We start from the raw sequence: 12,435 nt of genomic DNA on the forward strand, positions 1-12,435 counted from the left end.
AGGGTTCCGTCATTTTTTTTCATGGCAAATATAGCATTGTCGTCAATAAGCAACGGGAGCTTAATGGAACGTAGACCAATGGCGATGTGAACAAAGCCTTAATGAGTTCAGAGGAAAATCAGATCGCTACAAGAAAATAAAAAAAAAATAGTGAAAAAAATTCTAAAAATAATCCGGAACCCTCGACCCTGTAAATAAAAACGGATTGAGTTGCCGGTGTTATCGTATTATAAAATCCACAAACAAAAAAATAACAAAAATACCATAAAAAATAAATAAATAACAGAAACAATAGAGGAGCGGCATCCCTTGTATTAACCCTTAGACTCCTGCGCCATTTTTCTATTAGGAGGTCGGGATATTATTCCCAGTGGTAACAGAAGGGACTTAAGTGCAGTTGATGATTACTTAAGCCAAATTAGGGAGCGGAGAGAGAGCATTTAACGTTATTAAACCTGCCCCAAAACATTGCAAGTCGCTCTAATTATAATTGACCTACATGTATTATTGTGTTCCAAATCTTCATTACTGCCAGGATATTGTCCTTGGATTGGATGGGAAGAACTGGTCGGTGGGTGATTTCATTTGACATAATCCAGGTCATTGTTGTTGCTGCTCTGGAAATCATTTGGCCTTCTTCATTGGGAAAACAGAATATTGTATCATTATATAATATTATGTCTATAGCAGTAAGGCTAGGCTCACGGCATCACATTACTTGGGAGCGTACAAGCCAGATGTAAGGAACTGTATGGCTAGATTACGGTATACATCTGTCACTGTAAAACAAATACTGTGCAGAATACTGTATTGATGAGCTTACTATTCCACAGAGTGGAGGTCAGGTCCACCAACAATAGGCATGACAAGAGGACACCCATTTGACATATCTTTGGCCAATGATAATCGATGGGCATATTAGACGTTAGCCAGATTTGCCAAACGTGGACCCCTCAAAAGTGGCAAAAATCTTATAACTAAAGGGAAATAATATAAATATATCATGTAAGTCATTCAGTTTACAAATAATACTATACATAATACATTATAAGGAGGTCAAGTATTTTTGCTAGATTATACTTTAGTTTATTTTTTAATTTCTTTGTAATAACAGTAACAATAATAATAAGTAAAATATAATAATAATAATAATAATAATAATAATGAAAAATGCTAAAGAAAAATAATAATGAATAAAAACAATATAGAAATTAATAAAGAAAATGAATAAATAATAATAATGAAATAATAAATAATAATAATAACAATAATAATAATGAAATAATAAAAAATAATAATGATAATAAAATAAATAATAATAATAAAAATAAATAATAATAATAATAACAATAATAATAATAATAATAATAATAATGATGATGTAAGCATTTGGACATCAAACACAACAATGGCCTCCTAATCCGATCACGCTCCCAATCACATATATAACTTTCTTTAGTGATTCTGACCACAGAACAAAAATATGTATGGGCGACCAGAAGACGTCACCGGTCATTATACCTACAACTGGACCCTATGGTAGAATTAATCTAAGGACTTCCCATGCAAACTATATGACTGTGCTACGACAGGAAGGATTGTTCCAATCGGATCCATCTGATGTACGTTCTGATGAAACATACATTCCAAAACTGGAGACTTTGGGGTCTATACCTACCTTTAGTTATTTACTATACATGGCCCACCTTGTCTTCAGGGGTCCTCTTATCCTCGCTGTGTCTTCCAGCCTTGGCTAATGCTAGACCACCTATAGACATTGCATGGAGAGAAGTAGGGAGCTAAAGAGCAGTTACACCTCTTTGTTTTCTGCACCACCATTACTTAATGCAAAAGCAAACAGATTGAAAAAATGAAGTAACAGAAGGGGATTAGTGGAGACATGTGAAAGAGAGGCTGGGATTGTAACTGCACTGTCTGCACAGTGATGAGTCCCAGGCAGAGAGGCAGCCAGGAGGAGCTCTGCATCCAGATGGCCAGGGAAAGTGCTGCTCTTGGGTTACTGCAGGGCAGGCAGCTTGGGAGCATGTTACAAGTCCACCAGGTCTGAGAGAGAAGAGAACAAGGGAGAGTGTGAGTAGAAAGAAGTAACTGGCAATGTGCTCTCCCCATTGTTAGCATTACTTGACCCCCTGTGACCTGTGCAAGACACAGATGTCTGCTACCTCTATCACCTCCCACTGCTGGGAGCCCTCCCACCCTTGCACCTGGGTAGCTGAGCCTGGCTGTCTGCTGCCAGTGTGCTGCTTGACTTTACAGGGAGAGCTAGAGAAATAAACATTGAAGAGAAGAAGAAGGAGGAGGAGGAGGAGGGGAGGAAGAGATTGCAGCCTTATGCTGGAGATCAGCTCAGATCAGGCTCCTTCCTCCTCCATGACAGAGCCACACACCACTGCTGCCTCTCAGCAGACCACCAGTGACAGCAGCAGCAATCCTTGACTTCTTCTCCAGACCACTCTTGTCTGCAACACCAGGATCTTGTCAGCTCAGCCTGGAGGAGCCCCCCAGTCCTGCTCCCCCCTCCCCACCCCCTGCCTGAGTCCTCAGGAGCTGTGGGCAGCTGGAGTTCTTCACTTAGTTTGGACTTGGATCATCTGGACTTGCAGCATTCCTCTTCTTCTCCACCACCACCACCACCACTACCTTGGTTATTATTACTTTGTGCCCCCAACCTTTTCACTTCTGCACATCAGACAACAGGAACTTTTATTTGCAGTTACTGTACAAGCCTGTGGCGAATGGTGGGAATTTCAAGCCCCTTCCAGTGTAAGTAGCATCAAGTCATGACCCATATCTTCTCAATGAGCCATCAGCTGGTAGACCTGGCACCTCTTACCTTAGGTCTCCAGGCTCTGCAGTTATGCATGGGATGTATATGGGTGTGCTGTTTTTTTTATGGGGTGTTGTACAATTTGGAGTCATCCCCTATAATATTTATTATATTAATAATGTAATATTTTGGGATGAGGCATCTGCAGGGGTTAAAGTGACCTGAACATTAGGTTATATTATGGATTTTGTATCTATGTAATAAGCTGTATAAATTCTGGAGATCTTTCTTTATATATTATGTGTTTATTATGTAACAGGATACTTTGTATATTGTTTTATGAACATCTGTTGGATACTGTTATATGTTCTTATAGTCATTTTCTCAGCATCCCTATATTGGACATGCAAGGTTCAATTTCTATGTGTAGAACAAAGACTTTTTATGAAATGTATGGGCATAGGAGTTTAGTTATCTGGAGTCCAGGCTGGATTCTGTACTAGTTTACAATTCAATGCCATAGCTATGCTGCAGACAGACTATATTACAGTGAAAGCTCTTGGTATAACATGTATCCATGTATGTCCATCTCTGCCTCCTCTACTGTATACAGTCATACTGTATGTACACTATGGATGACATAAAACAGGAACTGGCTCACACTCCATATACAGTATGGGAATAGCAATACAAGATATAGTCACTGCAGAGTGATACAATATCTATGATATTGGAAATAATAATAATAATAATAATAATAATAATAATAATAATAATAATAATAATACTATAAAGCAGAGGAGTGTGGTCCCTATGGATTAACCCCTTGAGTGTACATACTCTGATTAGACTTGTAGTCTGGGGTGAGAGTTGTAAATCCTGGCCACCTGATGACCCCTTTAATTGATTTCTATACAGATATAGGACCCTGCAGTCTGGTCTAGGGGGTCAGCTTTCTGGTATATAGGCTGACAGAGATCTATGTGTATATATTGTTGCTGGAGCCTTTAATCCTGTGGTGGAAATGAGCAGGCATCTGGCCCTGCTGCAGAGCAGATTGAGTCTGGCCAGAGATAAGCAGGAGCAGCTTGGGGTGGCTGATAGTGTGCTCTGGGTTTCCTGGTGGGACACACAATGTCAGGCATAGTTTCCTTACTGTGGATACAGATTTCCTTAGGAAACACAGGCAGCTTCCTCCAGTGTTTTTTAGGCTCCAGCAAACCTTTCCAGGAAATGATCATTCAGATCAATAGGTGTATTTTGCTTGGAAAGTCTGTATTTTGTGGGTACAGATGCTCCTTATGGACAGGCATATGGATAGTGGGAGCTCCCAGCAGCCTGGCTGCTTCTATATTTGGTTACACTGGATCATTTTACTAATCAAGCTGTGTGGCTGAGGAGGGTAGTGACTGCATAGTGTGAATCATGCTTAATACAGCCCTGCAACATTATTACTAGGTCACATCCTTTAAATCAGTGTGTGGAGACAGGGGGCAAAACATAGGCTAGATCTGGCCAAGTGACAGATTAATAGAAACTGGGAACAGGGTCATCTATATAGGGTTAGGTTCAATCCAAACTCTTGTGTAGTGTATATATATATATGTGATATTAGAATTAATGAGAAGGTATGCTGGGGGTTGTAGTCACTCTACATGTAAGATAAGACAACCATACATCTGAATATTTTTAGCACTTACTATTAGTAAGTTGTGATTATCTTATCTATGGGACATGGATGCATGTGATTTCCTAGTGCCACCTGGTAATGTGATGTGACAGGCATTGTATGTCCCTGTGAGATGGCCAGCCATTATGGAGTGTAGTTATCAGGACAGTGCACTTGGCAGCTATGTGCACCTTTAATGATGTCTCTTTCCCAATTACAGAAGCAGCTGATTGTAATAGTAGATAGCTGAGTGTATATTGTGTGATATTGTGTGTTCTGTGGGAACTGTCATGTGTCCTGAGCTGTTATCTGCCCCTACTATGGAGGGGATCTGGGGACTGGGTGCTCTGTTCTCACGCTCAAGTCAGGGACCCTCCTCATATAGGAAATGTCTTATCCTCTTCATTCCCAGCACCAAGTCACTATCTGCCCACAGTAATATAGTGTAGTATATACACCCAGCATCTGTTCATATCTATCTATCTATCTATCTATCTATCTATCTATCTATCTATCTATCCTTCCTTTAGTCATTGCTTCTATTTCTGTTTTTCTCTGTAACATTGTATATTGCCTACAAATTATATACACTGTAGGTCAATCGATAGATGAGAAAAGAATAAAATATGTTTACATAAAGTGCAATAAAATAGTAATTTAGTACAAAATAAAACAAATACAACTAGAATACTGGACAATTAAAATATATCTTATTCCTTATAATAGATAGATAGATAGATAGATAGATAGATAGATAGATAGATAGATAGGAGGGAGATAGATAGATACGATAGATACGATAGATATAGTAATTCAATCTCTTGGAGCTAATTGTAGGTATGTGACCCCAGCACCTATCGGTATAGAGGATGACACTTGACTATCTAGTGACCTTATGTGAAAAAACGCACTATAGAAGATAAAGCTACAAATGCAAACATAAAACATATTGATAAGTTATTATTATGCATCAAATAATACACAGCAGGATTTATAGATTTATTTTCTAATTATTCACATTTTTTAAATAAATTTAAAGCATAAATAAACATAACATGTGACTAAGTATACACACACACATATATATATATATATATATATATATATATATATATATATATATAACGTTAGATCTATAGATATTGTACACATATATTTATACGTTCTATCGTCATACATTGTATACATAGCTGATGGTTACACAGATACATAGTGACAGGACTGCTCAGGACATCTGTGGACTGTACATATGAGCTGAATGAAGAAGTTCCCACATGCAGTCGGGTGTCGGTCATCTGCAGCATTTCTCACATTATCACACGGCACATTACACCTCACTGTCTTCTCTGTATATTGGCACTGCCAGCCCAGGAATGACCCCAAGGATGGCTGCACAGATTTATAGATCGGAAGGAACAATGTGATCCTAAAGTATAGCCTTCAGTCCTGCTACATTATGAACTTCTATCTATCTATCTATCTATCTATCTATCTATCTATCTATCTATCTATCTATCTATCCATCCATATCTCTATCTATCTAGCTAACTATCATAGAGATATAGTTATAAATTTTAGCTTGTTGTTAAATAGTATATGTTTATAATAACCTTGTAATAAATCTAATCATATTATATGAAGCTGTCCACATGGCGCATAGATAATATCTGTCTGGCTGTATGCTCAGCTTCTGTCACTGATATATCCAGAAATAGATCAATTGTATGAAGTGCTATTACTACTGGGGCTCTACATTATTGGATTAGTGCTGGATTTGTAAGAGACCCCGTGTATGTGTAGTGACACTGGCAGGGAGAAGTATATTCCCTCCCCCATCACATCACACACCATATACACCTGGCAATAGTGCTGTATATTACTATCTGGCCATAGGCTCCATGTCATAGGGATATTTATGTGAACTCCATTTATTCTATCTATTATCTATCTATCTATCTATCTATCTATCTATCTATCTATCTATCTATCTATCTATCTACTCTATCTATCTATCTATCTATCTATCTATCTATCTATCTATCTATCTATCTATCTATCCATCCATCCATCCATCCATCCTTCCTTCCATGCATCCATTTGATATGTATTATCTGCTAATTATTTTTCTATCTTTATCTCATATATTCTCTGTGCTCGTCTTCTATCTCATATCTATATGTATCCTCTATCTATTTTTCCTTCCTTCTTTCCTTCCTTCCTTGTTTCCATCCTTTCATGCCTCTATTTCTGTATCTATCTATCTATCTATCTATCTATCTATTTATCTATCTATCTCATTTAGCTATTTATATATCTGTATCTATCTATCTATCTATCTATCTATCTATCTATCTATCTCATAACTATCTATCTATCTATCTATCTATCTATCCATCCATCCATCCATCCATCCATCCATCCTTCCTTCCATGCATCCATTTGATATGTATTATCTGCTAATTATTTTTCTATCTTTATCTCATATATTCTCTGTGCTCGTCTTCTATCTCATATCTATATGTATCCTCTATCTATTTTTCCTTCCTTCTTTCCTTCCTTCCTTGTTTCCATCCTTCCATGCCTCTATTTCTGTATCTATCTATCTATCTATCTATCTATCTATCTATCTATCTATCTATTTATCTATCTCATTTAGCTATTTATATATCTGTATCTATCTATCTATCTATCTATCTATCTATTTATCTATGTTCTATCTATTGTATCTATCTATCTATCTATCTATCTATCTATCATCTATCTATCTATCTATCTATCTATCTATCTATCTATCTATCTATGCACATTTAGTAAATATATTAATTATCTAGTTATTTCTCCCTATTTCTTATTTTTCATGTATTATCTATTTAGATGTTTATGTATTTATCTGTCTATCCATTTATCATCTCTATAATCATTTATCTATACTATGTAAGAATATATAAAATACAAATACACAAATATATTCATGTATGATATCTATCTATTTATCTATCTATTTCTCTATCTATCTATCTATCTATCTATCTATCTATCTATCTATCTATAAATCTCAGGTAATACACATTAAATAGATATTCATGTATAGGATAGATAGATAGATAGATAGATAGATAGATAGATAGATAGATAGATAGATAGATAGATAGATATTATGCATGAATATATTTATGTATATGTATTTTGACTGTATGTTTTCTTTCAAACTTATAGTTTTCTATGTCATATGTAACTAATAATCTGTCTATCTTTCTATATACATAGAGAGAGAGATACACACACACACACACACACACATATATATTTATATGTGTGTATATACATTTGGAATGTATTTTCTCTGAATCTCATCTCTCGCTATGGCTCTATCTATTTATATTGATCTATCATCATCTATTATACATCTGTAAACTTTAGAAAATCTATGAATAATCCCAACACTCTCAGGGACTGACTGGTTCTCCATCTCCGCCATCCTCCTCCAGTATATACATGAAGGATTATTACCCCCAGCATCCGGATTACCAAACCCCACCACTGCCCTCTCCCATGACTGCATTACCTTCCCCAAATCAGCCTGTGAACTGCAAGCCTGGCACATTACCCCCTGTATATATAATGTCATATACAATCATTGTCAGTAATTAGCCTGAATAATTAATAAAACAAATTAAACACCATGGAGCTCCATACTCCTAAGCATCTGCTGGAGGAGAGAGCTGCTGGGGATTATATATTGGAATTTTCATGCTCCTTATTATACATGCAGTTTATGTTTAATTAACACGTAGAGCCATTGTGAACCCAACACTATGTGTACAGGTGTAGCAGAGCCGAGGGTGTTACTTGGCAAAGGTCATCTGTCATCTATGGAGGGCGATTCTTGTACCAGAAAAGTGTTATTTGTACGACTCTTGTTTGTCGCAGCACTTTGGGCAATGATGTGACCTCTGCGGCAGAAAAGGCGCAAATTTCAAACACCCTGAACTGGAGTGGGGTCTTGTATATTGGGGGCTATTTTTGGTAACGATAAGTTTTATAAATAATTGTTATAATTGTATTCATTCATCTGAAATAAGTGCAATTTTTTTTTTGATACATCAGGCCGTAAGATGTTACATTATAGCGAGTCAAGTGACAAACTCCGCTCTGCTACATCTATATGTATATAGGCATGGATTTGCAGAGGGATTGAGCCACCTTACTAGTAGCCGACGTGTAAGGTGCTATACTGCTATAATTCCATGTATTACACTCATTTTCCAGGCCCAGTATTGGCGCTGTCTTATACACAGGGCATTGTCTTTATACATAATTTTTTTATCTTTTTTTAAATTTGAATCAGTGTCTTAAATCTCTTCCAGTATGCTGTGCTCCCCACCCCCTTCCTCCTGTGTGGCACACATCTTCCTCTTGTGTCCCCCCCCCCCTGGCCCCCCAGCCTCCCCTCTTCCATGTGGGCCCTGCTGATACTGTAATCAGCCGGCTGCACATTGCCTGTCTCCTCAGCCTCACACATTGTGCCTGCTGATGACAAGCCTCTGGCTCTAGATAAGCTAAGAAGGCTGTTTCATGAATACACAAGCCACTGTACCTCGCCTGCCCTCAACCACTTATTTTTTCCTCACCTTCCTCTCTTTTGTACTCACATTTTTTTTGTACATTTTTCACATAATTATTTTTTCTTGTCTTTTAATTCTAAGAAATTTGGTCTTTCGAAAGTCAAAATGAATATTCTTGGGAACTTTTCATATGTTATCTATCTATCTATCTATCTATCTATCTATCTATCTATCTATCCATCCGTTATCTATCTACCTACCTATTGATCTTTCTATCTATCTATCTATCTATCTATCTATTTATCTATCTCCTATCTATCTATCTATCTATCTATCCATCCGTTATCTATCTATCTATCTATCTATCCATCCGTTATCTATCTATCTATCTATCTATCTATCTATCTATCTATCTATCTATCCATCCGTTATCTATCTACCTACCTACCTATCGATCTTTCAATCTATCTACAGTATCTATCTATCTATCTATCTATCTATCTATCTATCTATCTATCCATCTCCTATCTATCTATCTATCTATCTATCTATCTATCTATCTATCTATCTATCCATCTCCTATCTATCTATCTATCTATTTATCTATCTCCTATCTATCTATCTATCTATCTATCTATCTATCTATCTATCTATCATGTACATACCGTATTTGTCCTTCTTTTCATTTCATCTATAAATACCATCATATCACTATCATATTTAATACACCCCTTATAGCTATTACATAAAGGTTATTGTGTTACATACGATTTAGCTTTTTTGATTATTCATGTACTTATGTTTTATGAGTATACAGTATATATATATATCTGCGCTGTATGTGTGCTTGTGAGCATGTAGTGCATGTATATGGGATTGTTACAGTCTATGTATCTGTGTGGTAATAAGTATTGTGTATTTCAGCTTATACTGTATGTGCATGTTTGTATGTATGTGTATAGTGTGTTAGTATATATAATACATGTGCCCGTGTGTAAAAGGATAAAGTATACCTGCATATGAATTTTTATGACTATATAGTGTATGTGCCTGTGTGTGCAGAATTATATACAGTAGTATACATGCCTGTGTATAGTTAGACTGCATAGTGTATGTGCCTGTGTGTGTAGGGTTATATAGTGTACAAACCTGCATATTGTTAGAATACATATGAAATATACAGACTGACAGTCTTCAGTAGTTGATACCTTTTTAATGGCTACCATTACCATGTCATCATTTTTGTTATCCATTAAAAAGGTAACAACTACTGGAGACTGTCAATCTTTATATTTCATATCCACTGGCTAATACGGTACAAAGATCTATTTTTCCTTATAGAATACATATCGTATATAAGTACGTACCGTAGTATATGCACCTATGTGTTTTAGACATATACAGAGCATGTGACTGCTGGAATGTATTTATAAGTATACAGTGTATACTATATATGTGTATGCGGGTGTATGACGTATGCCTGTGTATGTTTTATGTATATGTAGTGCATTTGTCTGTGTATTTTTCTGTATGCATAGTTTGCGTCTTCGTGTGTGCGTGTGTTTATAAGTATACATAAAAGTATATAATGTATGTATTTGTGTGTGTTTACAGCTGTATAGTGTATGTGTGCGTTTATCTATGTTTATGCATATATAGTGTATTTATCAATGTATATATAGTGTATGAGTCTACGTATGAGTACATAGTGTGTTTGTATTTATGTATATATAGTGTATATGCATATTTATATATGTGTAGTGTGTATTTATGTACATAGAGTGTCTGTGCATATATATATATATATATATATATATATATATATATATATATATATATAGTATTTGTATATGAGTAGGAAGTGTACAGGATATGTGCCTGTGTGTGTCATGGTGTGTGTCATACTGGCCGCTCCAGGGTACATCTTGACTTTATCTGCCATCGCCTTTCCTCCAAAGCACTTCCAGGGGTGAGATTAGCGGAGCCTTTATCAGGAATTTGGGGTTAGTTAGTCAGTCCACACAACAGAGCTGAGACCACTGGAAATTTATGATGTGGACGGAGGGCCGCTTAACTCCAACAGAAGATGGAGTGGGACTTTATTATGTGGAGGAAGTGACTCACACTGTGCTGGAGCTCTGATTTATGGCAGATCCCACTTCCTTCATCCCATCATTTATTTATCTGGAGATCGATCTGCTGATCGGTCACTTTCTGTAATATAACATACATGCCAGTATGTGCGGAGAGATACAGATAAGTATTGGGGGGCAAAGTGAACTCAGCTTCGCACCCCTTCTACATCGAATGATGCCAGATAGTAAATTCTGTATTTGCTCACGTGTAGATAGAGCGCGCTGTACTTGAAGTTTCCCCAGATCCCACCCATGATCCAGGAACTTTTTCATTATCAGAATACATGAAGAAATTGACAACTGGGTGTTACCATTCCCCATGTCAGCCCTGATTGGACAAAGTCAGAATGTGTTACGACACATAACTACTTTCCAAAAGGTGGCGCTAGAACAAGTTTTCCTTTTTCCACCATGGAAGGCTTGTTTGCATATACGGTACTTTTTTCAGAATCCACAGCAGGCCATGTAGAATCTATAAGTCTCTGTACCCTGAAAAGTGGCCTGCAAAGGCAATCTCTTTACGGAGTCAGAGTACCCCAACGAGTCTACAAAGATTTCTAGAAGGAATTAGAGAGGAAATGCACAATGTGGAGGAAAAGTAAGGAAAAGTATATACATGCAGCGGTATTTGTGGCCGCTTAACTCTGTGTGACTTCCTCCATCTGGGATCTTCAGTGGGAGGCAGTGATGGTTGCTTCTTTTTTCAGTATCCTTCTTGTTCTTGCTGCCGTTTTCAGGGCTGAATTTGGATCTTGATTAGCCCCAATGTATATGAGGCTGATTTCATGTGCAGACCTGTAGTGGAAAGACAAGGCTCTGCTTTGGCTTCACGCTTTGGGTTCCACATGGCTGGTTCTGCCTCAAATTCCATGTAAACATACCCAAACCAGTCAGTTGTTTGAGGGATTGTATAGACAAACCCTTCTGTTAGGACATGTATGGACTCCAACTGGACTCCAGGTTGAGAGGCCCAAACTGCGATAAGACCCTTTCCCTAGCCCCTTATCCCAACCACCAATGGACCATCCTCCTTTAATAATAATCCATTATCGTAGCTCTATATCCATTTTTTGCTACAAAATATTTCCATCGAACATGCAGAAGCACGCATAATGCCAAGAGCATTATTTCACGACATGGCATAGTCTTGTTGAGCGCAGGGGATCAATAGGTTAAGATAATAAAGCCCCATTATTTCTCTTCCATGAACTAAGCATATTGACATTTCAGGGCTTCCATTGGTTCAGTGCACATGATAAACCACTACCATTTATAGAG

The 12,435-nt window shown here is 37.0% G+C and overlaps 1 protein-coding gene across 2 annotated transcripts in view; it reads left to right on the plus strand.

Moving 5' to 3' along the window:
- The first annotated feature begins 1,951 nt into the window (after positions 1 to 1,951).
- RUNX1T1 (RUNX1 partner transcriptional co-repressor 1) overlaps positions 1,952 to 12,435 on the plus strand; it is a 133,929-nt gene continuing 123,445 nt past the window's right edge. The window contains exon 1 of one of the 2 annotated variants that reach the window (XM_075270316.1): positions 1,952 to 2,784. In XM_075270316.1, the coding sequence (XP_075126417.1) occupies positions 2,757 to 2,784 (28 nt within the window). In that variant the 5' untranslated portion in view covers positions 1,952 to 2,756. The remainder of the gene's footprint in view (positions 2,785 to 12,435) is intronic. The other variant, XM_075270322.1, reaches the window with a different exon arrangement.

The sequence above is a fragment of the Leptodactylus fuscus genome, chromosome 4 (assembly GCF_031893055.1).
Source record: "Leptodactylus fuscus isolate aLepFus1 chromosome 4, aLepFus1.hap2, whole genome shotgun sequence".
NCBI classification, from domain to species: domain Eukaryota; kingdom Metazoa; phylum Chordata; class Amphibia; order Anura; family Leptodactylidae; genus Leptodactylus; species Leptodactylus fuscus.